This window comes from Mchenga conophoros, linkage group LG23 (genome assembly GCF_057382185.1).
Source record: "Mchenga conophoros isolate Kocher_MC1m ecotype Shallow Benthic linkage group LG23, M_conophoros_male_GT1.1, whole genome shotgun sequence".
NCBI lineage: Eukaryota > Metazoa > Chordata > Actinopteri > Cichliformes > Cichlidae > Mchenga > Mchenga conophoros.
Genome location: NC_140547.1, coordinates 47,589,927 through 47,605,594, shown reverse-complemented (window position 1 = coordinate 47,605,594; position 15,668 = coordinate 47,589,927). Strand labels below are relative to the sequence as shown.

Here is a 15,668-nt window from a genome sequence, read left to right as displayed (position 1 = left end):
AGTGTGTATCATCAGGTTTAACTAAAATATAATGAGGCTGTCCATCTGTGAAGTAATTGTTCCTTCAAAAACCACTGTGACAACAGATTTTATTTCATTCATTTGATGGTTTTCTATTCTGTATACTGGAACTTTTTAATAGCCCCCCTGTCCACACATCCTTGACATGAGACTTTCTGCAGAGTTGCACATGATGAATGCACACAAAACTTAAAGTGTTGCTGTCATATTTTCTTGGATGTGGTTTGTTGTCATAATCAAGAACGTGTCTTATTTTTTTATTTGTTTTGTTGCTGATCGGCCATTGGACTGCTGAGCCTGCAGTGAACAGCCAGTCACTGACTCTTGATGCTAGAGCAAGGACAACTGAGCTCTCTCTCTCTCTCTCTCTCTCTCTCTCTCTCTCTTTTAAATAAATAATACGTTCGAGCTGTTTATGTTTTTGACTTGTTATGGACTATGACTGGCAATGGGAGGGCTGGCGGACTCATATTATGGAGGTGGAGGGTAGACACATTTTGTGTGCAAGAGACCACATACTACAGTGGTGATTGACACAGACTTCAATGGACATTTAGGTGAAGGGAACAGAGGTTATGAGGTGTTGGGTAGGTGTGGTGTTTAGGAGAGAAATCTAGAAAGACAGATGTGGGGCAGATTTTCCAAGTGGAAATGGCCGTGGTGCACACATACTTCAAGAACAGGGAGGAACTTGTAGAAATATATGAAAGTGGAGGAAGCTGCACACAGGGCAACTAAATATTATGCAGAAGGTGAAATCAAAAAGACAGGAGACAAGGAGGTGTCAGGGAGAATGCAGCTATGCAGCATCAAATGGTAGTTTGAAGGATGAGTTTGGACATCAAGAAGAGGAAGTGAGTGAAGGCAGAGACATGCAGGAGTATAAACAGGCTCTGGGTAGTAGGGAAGACTTACCAGATGGCTGGGATAGTACAGCTTTATTGAGATAAACTGCCAAGAAGGGGTTTGACGTCTTCTCTGCACAGAAGAAAGGGAAAAAAGAAAAGTGATTTTGAAAGTATTTGAAGGAAGAGATTTACAAAGAAAAAGAAGTGTAGTTAGCGAAATGAAGAAAATAGACCAAGAAACTGGGAGGCTAGGCATGTAGCAGAAAGAGGTGACAAAGGAAAAGGCTCAGTGCCACGTATGTGAAGCTGGACCCCAAGGAAATGAGGGAATGAGACTTGCTAGGCAGAGAGTGAGTTTGAATGGATGTTCAACCCCCCCAAAAAAAAGATATATTCACATAACATAGATTGAAAGAAGCTGCAGGTGGCACAGCAGCTTTAATGTCTTCCAGACAGGAAGTTTTGGAAAGAAATATCATCATTTCCCAGATTTTACTATCTTAGTGTTCTGTAACAAAATCACTGTTGTGCGCATGGTGTTAGAGATGATGATGATTACAAAAAAACTTAATGTGCTAGTCGTGCTTTTCTTGAGGGATTTGTCCTTCCACCAGTTTTCATGTCATTGGAATCATTTGTATTCACTGATTCTGGCACTTATTTCATCAAACCAAACTCCAAGTAAATACTTTCAGGTTTTTGGTTTTGTCAAACGAACTAATGTAAAGAATGCCTGGCTGTGCACTACACCACGCAGTGGGAATTTGTCTTCTCCAGTTAAATTCAGGATTAACTTGCTTTATAACACAGACCTCAAAAGTAACCGTTATAACCCCAAACACAAGAAAATGTGATCTACAGCACAGTGAGAACTGGCAACGCTTATCTGGAGGGGTCAGAGTGAATGAACTGGACACCTGTAGAAGCAGGATTTGATTTCCACTGATTTCCTTTCCGATCCGATACCAAGTAAAATTCAGGGTGGTATCGACGATACTGATCTGATACCGATACTCTGAACAAAAACTTATTTTTTTACTCTATCTTTTATTTTATCTCAAATTATAGCGTCGTAATGATCACAGGACATCAGATTACTTGTTCTTATCACTTAATGATGCAGAATTATCATATAGAAATGAAAAACCTGAAGTTGTGGCTATTTGTTGCCTGCCTGCAGCATTAAAGGACTCCGTGAGAGACGTCTGTCTCGCCCTGGCAGCACCTCTCCCTCTCCTCCTCTTCAGTTCGCCTCAACATACGCTCGTCATATTCTGTGATATGATTCACTCTGAGGTGTTTGACCAGGTCAGCGGTGTTACCACAACACCTCACATTCTTGCCACATGTATGGCAAACCACGTCTCAGCTGTTCGTGGAGGTAAAATACGTCTGCACATGACTCTGTTTACGCTCAGCCATTGTTGTGAGTGTGCACGCCAAGGGGCCGGACACAATGACGGGTATCGGAGGAATCGATATTTCAGTATCGATCCGCACATCACTAGTTGAGATACGTTTTAAACTGGTCCAAAAAACAAATGCATATTTTCCCGAACCACTGTTCCTTGACTAAGGTGGGTAACGTGATGAGGTCAAGGAAGGGTGTGACGGAGATTTGATTGAAAAACTTGCAATTGTCGTCCGTTAAAGTTTCACGTTGGCTTTTTCATCTTGAAAGCCCTCTCTGCTCGTGTCCAACCCGTGTGAACAATCACAGATGTGAGAAATGTAAACAAACCGTCCACAGAACGCTGATCAGGTTATTTTAAGCGCAAGAAAACAAAAACGTTGCGCTCACTGTCGGCGTCACGGACGAGGCCTGGGGGTCCGGGCCCGTCCACAAAGGTCATTGTAACACAAATCATACGATTGCTAATGAAAATGCTATAAAGCTACATCGCAGATAAGTCTCTGGAGTAACAATCAAGGCCATGTTAGTTATTTGATGAATAGTATCTGTGCCACTCATGGCGCATGACTGAGGAGGACGTTGACCTCTGCAAGTCAGGAAAGTCTGCTGCTCATTGTATAAATATGAGATGTTTTTCAAAAACCAGCCAGCCATCATCTCGGGAGGCTGACTCCAAAGTACCATCTCACTTCAAACTTGCAAAACAAGTCGAGTCGATGCGAGCGCACTGCTTGTTTCTAGTTAGTCTTTAAGGATGACAGCATTAGTCTGCTCCTTTGTATGAAATAAAGTGAGTCGAGTCCATGTGGTCTGGCACCCACCCACATTTCTCTGCTAGTGATCCATGAGGACTCCACCTTGTTGCCAGTTCTCTTGTGTGGAAGCTTCAGGAAATGACAGCTTCACTCTGACGTGTGTGAGCTGTGTGAGGTCTGTGGTTAGAAGTTTACAGTGTTTGCTCTTTGTGTCGTCTGTAATATGCTCTATGGCTTTAAAAAAATGGCCACATGTTTCTGTAGCTGAATTTGTCCATCTCTGACCTTCTGAGACTGTATTTTCAAATAGGGACGTTCTGACTTTTCTTCACCTTGTACTTCATTCTGCAAATGTTTTATACTCTATTAGAGTTATTACATTATTCTGTTATGCTATAAAATCAACCCCCATATAAGATCGTACTTAAGAAATACATTTAAAAACCCTTCCTGTGCAAATAACCCAAGTTATCTAGAAGAAATAAAAACTGCACCGCAAACCAAACTCAGGTGTTCGACCTGTTGAGCTCGGGAAACTAACTGGTGTTTCATTTTAGTGAGTGCTTTGTTAGATTCCTTCATTTGAACCAAATGAAGTTGATTAAAGTTGATGCACTGATGTGTTTGAAGTGTTTTGTTAGTTGCGATGGATCTCCTGCTGTCTTTTTTCCTCATTATTAAAAGAGGATTTCTTTGAATTTCAAACATCCATTTCCTGTTTATCTGGTCCCGGGTCACAGGTGCAGCAGTCTAAGCAGACAATCCCAGACCTCCCTAAACAACCACTTCCTCCAGCATATCCAGGACAATACTGAGGCATTCCCAGGCCTGCTGAGAGATATAACCTCTCTAGTGTGTCCTGGGTCTGCCCTGGAGACTCCTCCTCATGGGACATGCCCCAAACACCTCACCCAGGATATTTTTAATGAAAACATCACAAATAAGTCGTCAGGTCTGATGGTCACATTTGTGAGATTCAACCACCATAAAGCAGAGATCACACAGGACACACTGTGTAACCCTCAGCTCAGGTGTGTTCAGGACATTTGCTTGGAAGAAGCCGTCTGTGGATAAATCCTGCTCTCCACCTCAGCTGTCAGGTTTATCCAGAGAACGGCCGTCCTGACTTCCAGCAGCCCCACAGTCCTCGTTTCTAATAAACTGGCATCACTGAAATGAACCGTCTGCCTCGCTGTTCAATAATCTGCTCTTTGCCAATTTCCCAGCAGAAGCTTCCACTCATATCAGCATTTTTCTGTGATTCTCACATGAACTAAACATAAAAAGCTGAAGCCAACCTCAGAGTTCCCCGTAGTGAGGAAGAGTTTCCTCTGAGCCACAGCTGAGTTTGATGCGTCCACAAAGGAAGACTGACGGGAGGACAGACTCTGGGAGAAAGGCAGATATTAAAAGATATGAATACAAAGTACGCTGCAACAAACAGGACAGCAGATTATGAAGAGCGGTTAGACCTTCATGTGTCAGTCATTGAAATGTGATCAAAGTTACCTGTTTGACATCCTGATAGAAGAAAATCAGCTTCTTGGATCCGTTTGCAGCAAAGAATTCATGGATCAGACTGAACTGGAAGAATCAGACATTAATGACTCAAAGGTTCAACTCTGAGGAAGGATCACGTCTCTGAACTTACTCTGTCATCAGAGACGATGGCGTCTTCCACCGCCGCCTCCTCCAGGCTGCCGGCGTCGGCCAGCCTGCTCATCAGGTATTTATGTCGGGCATCCAGAGCTGCCCGCCGTTCCTCCTTCACGGCTCTCGCCTGTTTGGCTACTTCTCTCCTCGCCTCATTGGACAGCAGCATCGTCCTTTTACCAGACACCTGGAGAAACATCAGCTCAGTCTACAGACGCAGAGACCAGTGAGAGCTTGGCCCAAACATCTGCAGGTTTCTGAGGACCACGTTTGACCCTGACTGGAGGCATCGATTCTGAGTGTGACTGCCTAAACTGAGCTACTGTCCCCCCTCCACTGAGACGTTGTCCTGTGATGTGTCATGGGGGGAAGTGTTCCTCACGGTTGGACTCGTGAGAAGTTCAGTCAGTTTATTCAAACTTTAAAAAGACGCATTTTCAGTCTCTGGATTTCAGCAGAAACTAATGTGAACACAGCACTTTTTGATTGAGTATAAAAGGATGAAAGAGTCAGTGATTAGTAACATTGTTGCTGACTGATGCTGTTGTAGAGCTGTCTTTGGATCCTCACCTTCCTGGAAGCCTTCCCTGGATTGCTCATATATCATTAACTTGTTTGTGTTCAGTAGAATCAGGTGTTGTGGATGCAGGTCGTAGCTGTGTGAGGCCTGTACAGTCAGCGCTGTGTGAGCGCTGTGTAACGTTAGCTTAGACTTCTTTCTGTTGTTATCATCCTTCAGGTTAATGTTGTTTTCATTATGCATCACAGGAAGTGTGGGTGGCTGTTAGCCTCACAGCTCATGGAGAGTTGCTGCTGCTCTGCCTCCTCTTTGATGTTTCTGCTCTTTGTGGCTTTGTGTTACTTTGTGTCGTGTCTGAAACAAAGTGAGTCCATGTTACTAACTGTAGTCGGCTCTCTGTCTCGTGCACAGCTGACTGTTGTCTGAATGAAAGTATTTTTGTACTTTGTGTAATCTGTTGGGTCTTTGAGCCCTTTTTAAACAGCATATGAGCCATATGTATGTGTGTATATGAAAGGTTGTTTGTAATACATCAAATTGTTGCTTATTCTAGAGCTGCTGCTGTGCCTGATTGGTCTACTCGCTCGAAACTGAAGGTTGACTTGATTCTTTTGGTTTTTTACATTTTGTCAATAAACCAACTTCTTTATGATTTGAACGGCGTCTCTGACGTGTCACAGGCCTGTCAGCTTTCTTGGTGATTGGTATAGATTTGAGCTTCGTGCTCTGGCTGTTGTTGGGTTTTCCTCTTTCATATTAAAGCTTTTGTCCTACATTTGGCTCTAAAGTCTAATTCTAATCCCAGCACTGTGTCTGGGTGTGTGATGCTTGTTTTCCTGCTCTTTCTCATGAAACAGTCACAACATTCTCAGTCCAACTTTCACTCTTTGCTGCGTTTGCTGCAGCTGCAGTGAACATGGTGCCGTTTGCCTTTAAGAAAGTTGTGCACAAAGGCTTTTTCTCTAGCAGACAGCTGTGTGGCTAAAAGTCAGATCATTTTTTACCACCTCAGTCACACTGGACTGAAACAAGAGTGAAACTAGGAAGAATCAGAGTTTGTCCAGTGACTGCACTGATTTTCTTCATATTCACAAACTGATTCTAAGTAGTTGCATCAGCTAATCACCCGGACACTGAGCGTCCAACACGCTCCCTGAAGGGAAACGATTACATCCTCCAAACAATCACAATCTGTCTCTGAATGACTGGAATTATTCTCTGATTTGTCAATAACTGGAATTTATCAATGCAGACACGTTGCCAACATGATGAAGTCAGTCTGAGTCGCATCTCTTTGGCTAACTTAACTCAAGTGGTTGCCGACTATTCTGGTTCTATTCCCATATAACAGCAGGGTTGCTGAGCACCTCTGTCACTCTGCACTTATGTTCCCAGTTCTCTTTTGTGGAGGAATTTTCCAGGAATTCCTGGGACCAGCTTTCCATGAGAGACCCGATCAGGAGCGACTGTCCTGGACACTCCCAGCATCACAGGGACTCACAAACCCGTCTACCACAGTGAGAAGACTGATGGTCACAGGCCCACATGTAGCTTTAGATCACACGTGTGCACTTCCTGTGGTCACTGCTGTAACTCTAGACTCACCGAGGGGCCAGTGGTTGGTGAGGCAGCAGCAGCTGAAGTCATGTGACTAATGGCTCTCAGCTTCTGTCCTCCTATTCGCCGGTGTCCTTCACCTGTCACACCTGGTCAAGAAAGAGTGAGAATGTTCAGAGCTTTAATGGAAAAGAATATTATTACATATAAAAGGCCTCTAACAAGTATTGTAGTGTTAATCAGGATGAAGTCCATCATGAACACTTCAGAGTGGTTCAGACAGTCGGTGTTTCATCCACAGAGCCTCCAGTCTGCATATCAAAGGATCCTGAGGAATGACAGTGAACCCGAGTTCCCCTCATTACATTCATGTGTGTGACTGTGAGGAAAAGGTGATTGTATGAACGTGTGTGAGCGAGTGAATGAGGCTTGTATCAGAGTGGAGATAATGTCAGCGGCACAAGCTGGACGCTGCAGGTGTCACATGTGAATCTGTGCATCAGTGTCTGCACCTTTGTGGAGGTGAAGCTCAGGAGGTTTGGATTTGTTCAAAGCTCTGTCTGCTCCATCTTTCTTTCCCTCAGGCCTCTCCAGATCAGGAAGGAGGTCCTGTTCTCCTTCTCCCTCCTGGATTTCTGGATCCAGGGAAGGATCAAAGTCTCTCAGCCCAGCATCAGAGCTTCTGGCTGGGGGAGGACTGGAAGTTTCAGCTGGAGGCTGAGAGCCTGGATCTGCCATCTGAGTCACAATTCAAATATTCTCAGTAATCTCAAAAAGCAACAGAAAGGTGCCATTTTCATGAGCAGTGGGTTATCCAGCAGTTTGATTCATGTCAGCAGCATTTAGTTTGTAACTGCTGACTCACCTCTGGCTGTGTCCTGCTCTCAGGGTCACAGTGGACACTGTACCTTTGACCGAAGCTGCAAAGACAGTCAGCAGGGGTCTGGATGCATTCAGCACCACGTCCTTGTTGGGCAGACACCTTCAGTGACAGGACAGACAGTCCAAAGTAAGGAGACGTGGGACACAGTGAAGACACAGAAACAGAAACCAGAACTATAATCACAAAACAAACTCAGAAACATAAAGAGTGAATCAGCTGATTCAGTGTTTGTGACAAAAACATGGATCCTGGTTAATAACTTTTATTTGTTTGTTTCTGTATTATTTTGTGTATCGTTCTTATGAGCTGTTGTTTTGTCAGTGAAATATTATTTCATTGTTTTAAGCTTTTTGTTGACTTTGAAGTGCTTAAGTTGATATTTTTGAACATTTAATTTGTTCGATTATTGTCGAGTCGATAAAACTGTCAAACGCACAGCTGCTTCCAGCACGGCCGGAGGAGAGGTGGCCGAGCAGACGCACAACACACACAGCTCACAGGTTTGCATTTCTAGATATTGCAGATGTTGCAGAAATTGAGAGTAAAGAACTCAGAGATCCAGCGCTGTCTCCTGCCCCTTATTTATACACCACAACACAACGACAGGCGTAACTCACACAAACGGGTAACATGAGGCTCAGATGCTTTGGACGTGTTCACATATACTGGACACAGAATGATGAAGATGGAGCTGCAGGAAGGAGGAAAAGAGGAAAAACACAGAAAAGATTCACAGATGTGGTGAAAAAGGACACGACAGCTTCTGTTTGTTAGTTTGGTTTTTCTTTATTTGGTAAAGATTCAGAAATAAAGAGAAGATCACATGTTGGAATATTATATTAACGTTCTGTAATTACAACAAGTTGTAAAATCTTTCCAGAGTGAGACAGAGACTGTGCAGAGACTGTAGAAGGACAGAGCAGCAGCAGAGCAGTCCAGATACACTGATGATCCTCTGTCAGATCCAGAGGGACACACAGGGCTGATGCTGGACTCTACATTGTGTCTGACAGTGGAGCTGTTCTCAGAGCAGTTCACTCTGCAGCACTGACAGTCATCTGCACTTCATTCCTCTGTCAGTCACTGCTGGATGAAGCTCTCCTCTCCACCTCCCAGTAACATGGCCCAGTCAGAGCGTCTCTACACACAAGCTGCTGCTGCTTCAACCTCTCTGGATCATCAGGACACAGCTGCTCCTCTCTCAGCACACACACCGTCCTGTTTACCATCATCACCTCCACCTGCAGAGAGAAGGAGGAAGAGCAGAGGAGATAAACGAGTGTTTCCAGAGACTCTTCATCAGCTGTCAGTCAGTGATGCAGCACATCCAGTATAAAGAGCAGCAGGGACGTCAGTGCTGGGACTGTACTAGGACTCATTGTTGCTTCACTTTTTCTAATCTTTGGATTTTTATTGAAGTTGCTGAAAATGTTTTTCCCTCCTAGTTTGAGTTTGGACTTTCATTCATTAGAAGAACCTTGGTGTGTCCACTCTGAGCTCTGTAGGAACCCCAACAACAAGCCCAACAATCCAGATGGACGGTTCCAGCTGTTAACTGGAGGAATTCCATCCAAACATCTGCTCTCACTAAATTCTTCCTCACCTACAGACTGTGTTCTTCACTGCTTTAAACTTGGAAATCAATGCAGTCATTGGTCTGCGTGCTGCTTTGTTCAGAGAGCTGATTGGCTGTTGACAGCGTTTGATCAGAGCATGTCAGACGTTACTATGGTGACCATAAAGGTGAGAAACAGGAAGTGTTTGTGTCCAATCCTGAAGCCTGTCACCGTTCTCCTCTCACAGCTTCACTGAGAAGCTGCAGCTTTACAGGAAACACTGGATCTTTGTTTCATACTGACTGTGTTTAGTACAATACTGCTGACAGCACCACCCACTCACTCCATCACTCTACTTACTCCAGAGTCTCCAGTCTGTAGTCTGGACTCTTCTTAAGATCAGACAGCTGCTTCACATCTGGATCCTTCAGGTTGTTTCCATACAGCTCCAGCTGTCTCAGATGGGAGGGGTTGGACTTCAGTGCTGCTGCCAGATAATCACAGCTGATCTCTGACAAACCACAGTTCCACAATCTGTATAAAGAATGAAAGATGTAAGTTTATTAGACAAAGTGCTTGAAATCATTCAGTGTTTCATCATCTGTTCAGAGCTGAAGAAGGTTCAGAATGTAGAAGTTTAGAAAATGGAAACTCCAAACAGCTGAAGCCAACAGGAAGCAGCTTCAAACAAACACAACAAGAGAAAAAACTCTGAATGTTTCACATTAAAGTCGTACATTTCTCATAAAAACAGGACAAAGACTTGAAAAAGTCGTGTTTTTCCTTCCAGGAACCACATGGCTTCACTTTTAAAGGTGAAGTGTGACAGAAATGGACATATTTGAAGTCCAACACCTTTTTCCAGTCACATTATTAAAGCAGACAAACTACAAGCTCATTTTCATTCCAACAAGTCATCTTCTGACCTGGACTAACAACACTGGTCTCTATGTGCAGCTGGCTGTGAGACCAGTGCTCAGGGAGCGTCTACAAAGTGCAACACTGAAAGAACATCACACACTCATTTGCTTCCAGCACTTTCACACAAACATCTACTGTCATTATTGTCACCAAACTCTGTGGATCCTTTATTGCAAATTCAAATGGGATCAAATGGTCAGACAAAAGAGGGTTATGAGGAAATATGATGAAATGTTGTGTATTAGCAGCAAGTTATTGAATCTTTTTCCTCAGAAACCAAACAAAATGATTGACAAACATGTTTTTACAAACTCAGTGTTGGACTTGGATCAGCAGGATAAGCTGATGTTTAAAGGCATTCGATTCTCGCTGTATGAGAGTCCAGTTCTTACTCAATATTTATGGATGAATGAAACAGAGACTGCAGCAAACAGAGACTGCAGCGTGTTGTGCGCTCTGCTGAGAAGGTGATTGGCTGCAGACTCCCATCTTTGCAGGACCTGTACACCTCCAGGACATTGCGGCGTGCAGCTCGGATCTCAGCTGACCCTTCTCACCCTGGTCACAGTCTGTTTGACCTGCTCCCCTCAGGCAGGAGGCTCCGGTCCATTCGCACCAGAACCTCTCGCCATAAGAACAGTTTCTTCCCCTCTGCTGTCGGACACATGAACAATAACCGTATGACTGTTCCCATCACTAACACCCTACGCTGTGTTCACTGCATCATTCCATGTTTGGCACTGATCACCACCTGCACTCATGTATATATCTTCCCACGTAGCACTTTTAATTCTTATCCCTACTTTTATTTTTTTCCATGTCTATTTAAGTGCTATTTATGACACTATGTTTGCACTGAAGCACCGCAGCAATTTCCTAATGTTGTAAACCTGCTCAACATTTGGCAATAAACCCCTTTCTGATTCTGATTCTGATGATGTTCTTTCAGTGTTGCACTTTGTAGACGCTCCCTGAGCCTCACAGCCAGCTGCACATGGACCAGCTGACATTACCCAGCATTAGAGGCGGCTGTAAAAAATTCATGTTCCCATTTAAATGGTTTTAATTTGAATAAAACGATGTTGATTCATTCAATCCTGAATCGATGTTTAATATAAATGTATTTTGCCAGAATCTCAGGTTAAAGCTCACAAACTATTTCAACAAGCAGCAAACAGCTAAAACAGTAAATGAGAGCAGCTAAACACACAAAGATGGAAACACAGAGCGTGGATCGTTCACTCGACGGCACGTACACGGACACGCCGTCGGGGCTGAAAGTGGACAGCTCACAGATCCTGAAGCTGCAGGTTTCATCTGTCTCCAACCAAAACTGAGTGAAGCAGCAGCAAAAGAAGATCCAAACTCTGCTTCACGTTTGATCAATATGCTCATGAATTCTCTCTGACTTTGGCTGTTCCTGCCTGCACAGCTCTCTCTCTCTCAGTGTACTCCAAGAACAGCTTCAAACATCTGTTTCTGCATCATTCACTGTTTATTAGCCACCAGTCTGCTGTTGTGTTCAGTGCTGTCGGCCTCTGACAGTAAAGCCTCATTTCTGCTGTTCCATGGAAACTTTTTAAAATGATGACAGATTACAAACTCTCAGCTGTGTCTGTAATCAAACCTCTGTAACTTTGCTTCACTTCAGCAGCATCAGCTCATGTTCACATGTTGCTTCATGGTTTGCTTCAGTTTTTGATCGACTGCAGAATATTTTGAAGGTTATCTGCTATAAAAAGCCAGAAGAGGAAAATCTGCTTCATGTGTTTCTGTTTGATCCTCAGTGACTTTGACACAAAGGCCTCTGCTGTGATGATCACACCTCTGATCAAGTCTCACAGTGTCACAACTGATAAATGATCAGAGTTAGAATATTTCTGACTGTCTGCTGTGTGCCGTGACCTTTGACCTGCTAAAGACAGTCAGCTGTGGATTATTCATTGTTGTGTCTGATACTTAGAACTGTGAGGAAGAAGCTACACAGTTAATCAGGGTCCCCTCTCTCTGAATCAGGAAAGGTGGGCAGGCCGCGTGTGGGCCGCGGGCCATACGTTGAGTATCACTGTTTGAAATGTGAACATTGTTCTGCTGCAGTCAATGGACTAAACCAGAGAAGAAGAAAACAGACTTTACCATGAAGATCCTCAGTGTGGATCAGTATAATATCAGCCTGATGTCTGCAGTTTAGTGTCAGCACAACTTTCACATCATATTCATCTCAGCACAACTAAAACATGCTGACTGACCTCAGAGTTTCAAGTTTACATCCTGGACTCTCCAGGAAACCACACAGATGCTTCACTCCTGGATCCTGCAGCTTGTAGTTGTTGGTCAAAAACCAGGAGTACTCATTACTCAGGTCCAGCTGTCTCAGATACGAGGGGTTGGACTTCAGTGCTGCTGCCAGATAATCACAGCTGATCTCTGACAAACCACAGTTCTTCAATCTGTATAAAGAATGAAAGATGTAAGTTTATTAGACAAAGTGCTTGAAATCATTCAGTGTTTCATCATCTGTTCAGAGCTGAAGAAGGTTCAGAATGTAGAAGTTTAGAAAATGGAAACTCCAAACAGCTGAAGCCAACAGGAAGCAGCTTCAAACAAACACAACAAGAGAAAAAACTCTGAATGTTTCACATTAAAGTCGTACATTTCTCATAAAAACAGGACAAAGACTTGAAAAAGTCGTGTTTTTCCTTCCAGGAACCACATGGCTTCACTTTTAAAGGTGAAGTGTGACAGAAATGGACATATTTGAAGTCCAACACCTTTTTCCAGTCACATTATTAAAGCAGACAAACTACAAGCTCATTTTCATTCCAACAAGTCATCTTCTGACCTGGACTAACAACACTGGTCTCTATGTGCAGCTGGCTGTGAGACCAGTGCTCAGGGAGCGTCTACAAAGTGCAACACTGAAAGAACATCACACACTCATTTGCTTCCAGCACTTTCACACAAACATCTACTGTCATTATTGTCACCAAACTCTGTGGATCCTTTATTGCAAATTCAAATGGGATCAAATGGTCAGACAAAAGAGGGTTATGAGGAAATGTGATGAAATGTTGTGTATTAGCAGCAAGTTATTGAATCATTTTCCTCAGAAACCAAACAAAATGATTGACAAACATGTTTTTACAAACTCAGTGTTGGACTTGGATCAGCAGGATAAGCTGATGTTTAAAGGCATTTGAGTCTCGCTGTATGAGAGTCCAGTTCTTACTCAATATTTATGGATGATGTTCTTTCAGTGTTGCACTTTGTTTGGCACAAAATGAAATTATTTGGCCTCTCAGATGCTTTTAGAGATTCCCAAATGACTGATGATGACATCTCTGGGGTCTGATTGATAGAAAAAAAATCTCTTTGAGACCTTTTGTAACTGACAAACTCTTCATCTGCTAACAACACTGAGTTGAATCTCCATGGCTGATAGTTGGAGCAGGCATCAGGAATACACATTGAAAAAGCAAGAGGAGAAATCACCAGAGTCTTATAATCACATTCTGTAACTAAAGGGAGACGTTTTTCTATACAAATATATGTTTTATGGACATTAGAAAAAAAAGAGTATTGACGTGAAGCAGGATTATGAAATCTCCATACATCAGCCAGCCCATAATTATCAAGAAAGCTCTGAATGACGCATGCTGACTTTGGACTAAGTGTACTTTTGTGTGAACTGTGGTCCATAGCAGATAATGAGCAGTTTAGGTCTCCCTCAAAGATGATATTGTGTGATGACATATTGGGGAGCCGCGCAAAGACATTAGTGAAAAATCTGTGATCGTCCCAATTAGAGGCGTAGATATTTGCTAAGATCAAAGGAAAACCATAAACTATATTTTCTGCACTTAAAATCCTGTAATTTTCTCATAAATCGACAGTGCGCCTTATGGATGAATTCTGGTTGTGCTTACTGACCTCGAACCGATTTTATGTGCTACACGGCGCTCAGAAACCTTTCAACAGATGTTTTGGTACGACTTTGCTCAGCTACGAGGCCGCACCGCTTGATGGATTGTTGGAGCATTACAGCTACGAGGAGCCTCGCGGAGTGATACGTACTCTGCTTCAACGTAATATTACTGTATTGAGTGTGTATAAGGACCATAAATGGCACCTGTAAGAGACACGGTTACAAAGAGGGTTTCAAACTCCAGGCTGTCAGTCACGCAGTAGAACCTGGGAACAGAGCAGCTGCTTGTTATTATGCTCAGCGTCTGTTTACATTTTGACTGCACGATTGTGAGCTTTTTGTTATGCACAAAAACAACATTGTTTTCTTTTATTTATGGAGCATTATTATTTAATAAATGCTGATCATTTATTCCTGAGTAATTGTTTCATGTACATCTACGCTGTATGTTAATAAATGTGCCTGTGTGAGATTTGGGACACAGCTTTGACTAAGAACTCTCTTTTTGTTCGAACTTTCTGACTTTAAAAATATCGAGATATATATCGTATATCGCCATCCAGCTAAAGAATATCGAGATATGAACTTTGGGTCATATCGCCCAGTCGTAATATTGCAATAGGTTGTCCGTTAAACTCAAGCGGGGCTTGGGCCCTGGCACGGCGTAGCCACACAATCCTGGTAGTAGTGACGCTCGGCTATGACGGCGTGCGGGTCACCAGCTGGCTTTCTCAGGATAGGGCTCCTGTGTGAGCGGTCGACAATAACGTCTTTATCCATACCCAGCACTTCACGTAGTAGCACGGATACGGCCGTGGAGGAGCTCGAGTCCAGGCCCTCTGGGATCCCTATGATGTGGATGTTAGCTCTCCGCTTCCTGCCTTCATCACATTTATCCTTCAGGTCAGACAGCTCCTCCTTCATACTCTCTACTGTAGACTGCAGGGTGGTCACCTCATCGCTCCACATTGACAGCCCATCCTCAGCTTCTTTCACTGTAACCTTTACTCCATCAACTTCGCCGCACGTCGCCGCCATGCTGTTAGCGATCTCATTTCTCAGTCCTTGCACGTCAGCCCTTATATTGTCAAAATCTTCTTTCAATGCATTTCTGACTTCTTCTTTTAACAGCGTACTAATGTCCTCTTTAATGGATTGAAGAAGCTCCAGTTTTAGAGCAGTAGGATCCACATCACGCGCGTCTGTTGAGTCTGCTCTTCAGCGGCCGTAGAGCTGGACGCTGCCCTTTGGCCATCATCGATACTCTCGCCCGAGATCGCACCGGGGCTAAAATATTCACCTGCTCAGCTGTTTTTGATCAGTTTGAGCCTGTGTGGTTTGATCAGGTGGAGGAACGATGTGATGCTATAAAGACATCATCTTGTCCAAATGAAGTTGTTCCAACACGTGTTTAAAAAGATTTTAAAGGTTGTCGGTTCCGACATCTTAGCGATTTTTAACAGCAGTCTTAGTTCAGGTGTTGTACAGCCTGTTTGAAACATGCTGTTGTACAGCCTGTACTAAAAACCTGATCTGGATCCTCTGTCCGCTCAAACTTCAGGCCTATTTCAAAGCTTCCCTTCCTGTCGAAGATTTTGTAAAAGATTATATTTGT

At 43.4% G+C, this 15,668-nt stretch overlaps 1 protein-coding gene across 3 annotated transcripts in view; it reads right to left on the bottom strand.

Annotated features, from left to right (window-relative positions):
- Positions 1–9,563: 9,563 nt before the first annotated feature.
- Positions 9,564–15,668, bottom strand: part of LOC146548183 (protein NLRC3-like) — a 115,065-nt gene continuing 108,960 nt past the window's right edge. For all 3 annotated transcript variants that reach the window (XM_085266170.1, XM_085266172.1, XM_085266173.1), the window contains one exon: positions 9,564–9,741. In XM_085266170.1, coding sequence (XP_085122296.1) covers positions 9,564–9,741 — 178 coding nt within the window. The remainder of the gene's footprint in view (positions 9,742–15,668) is intronic.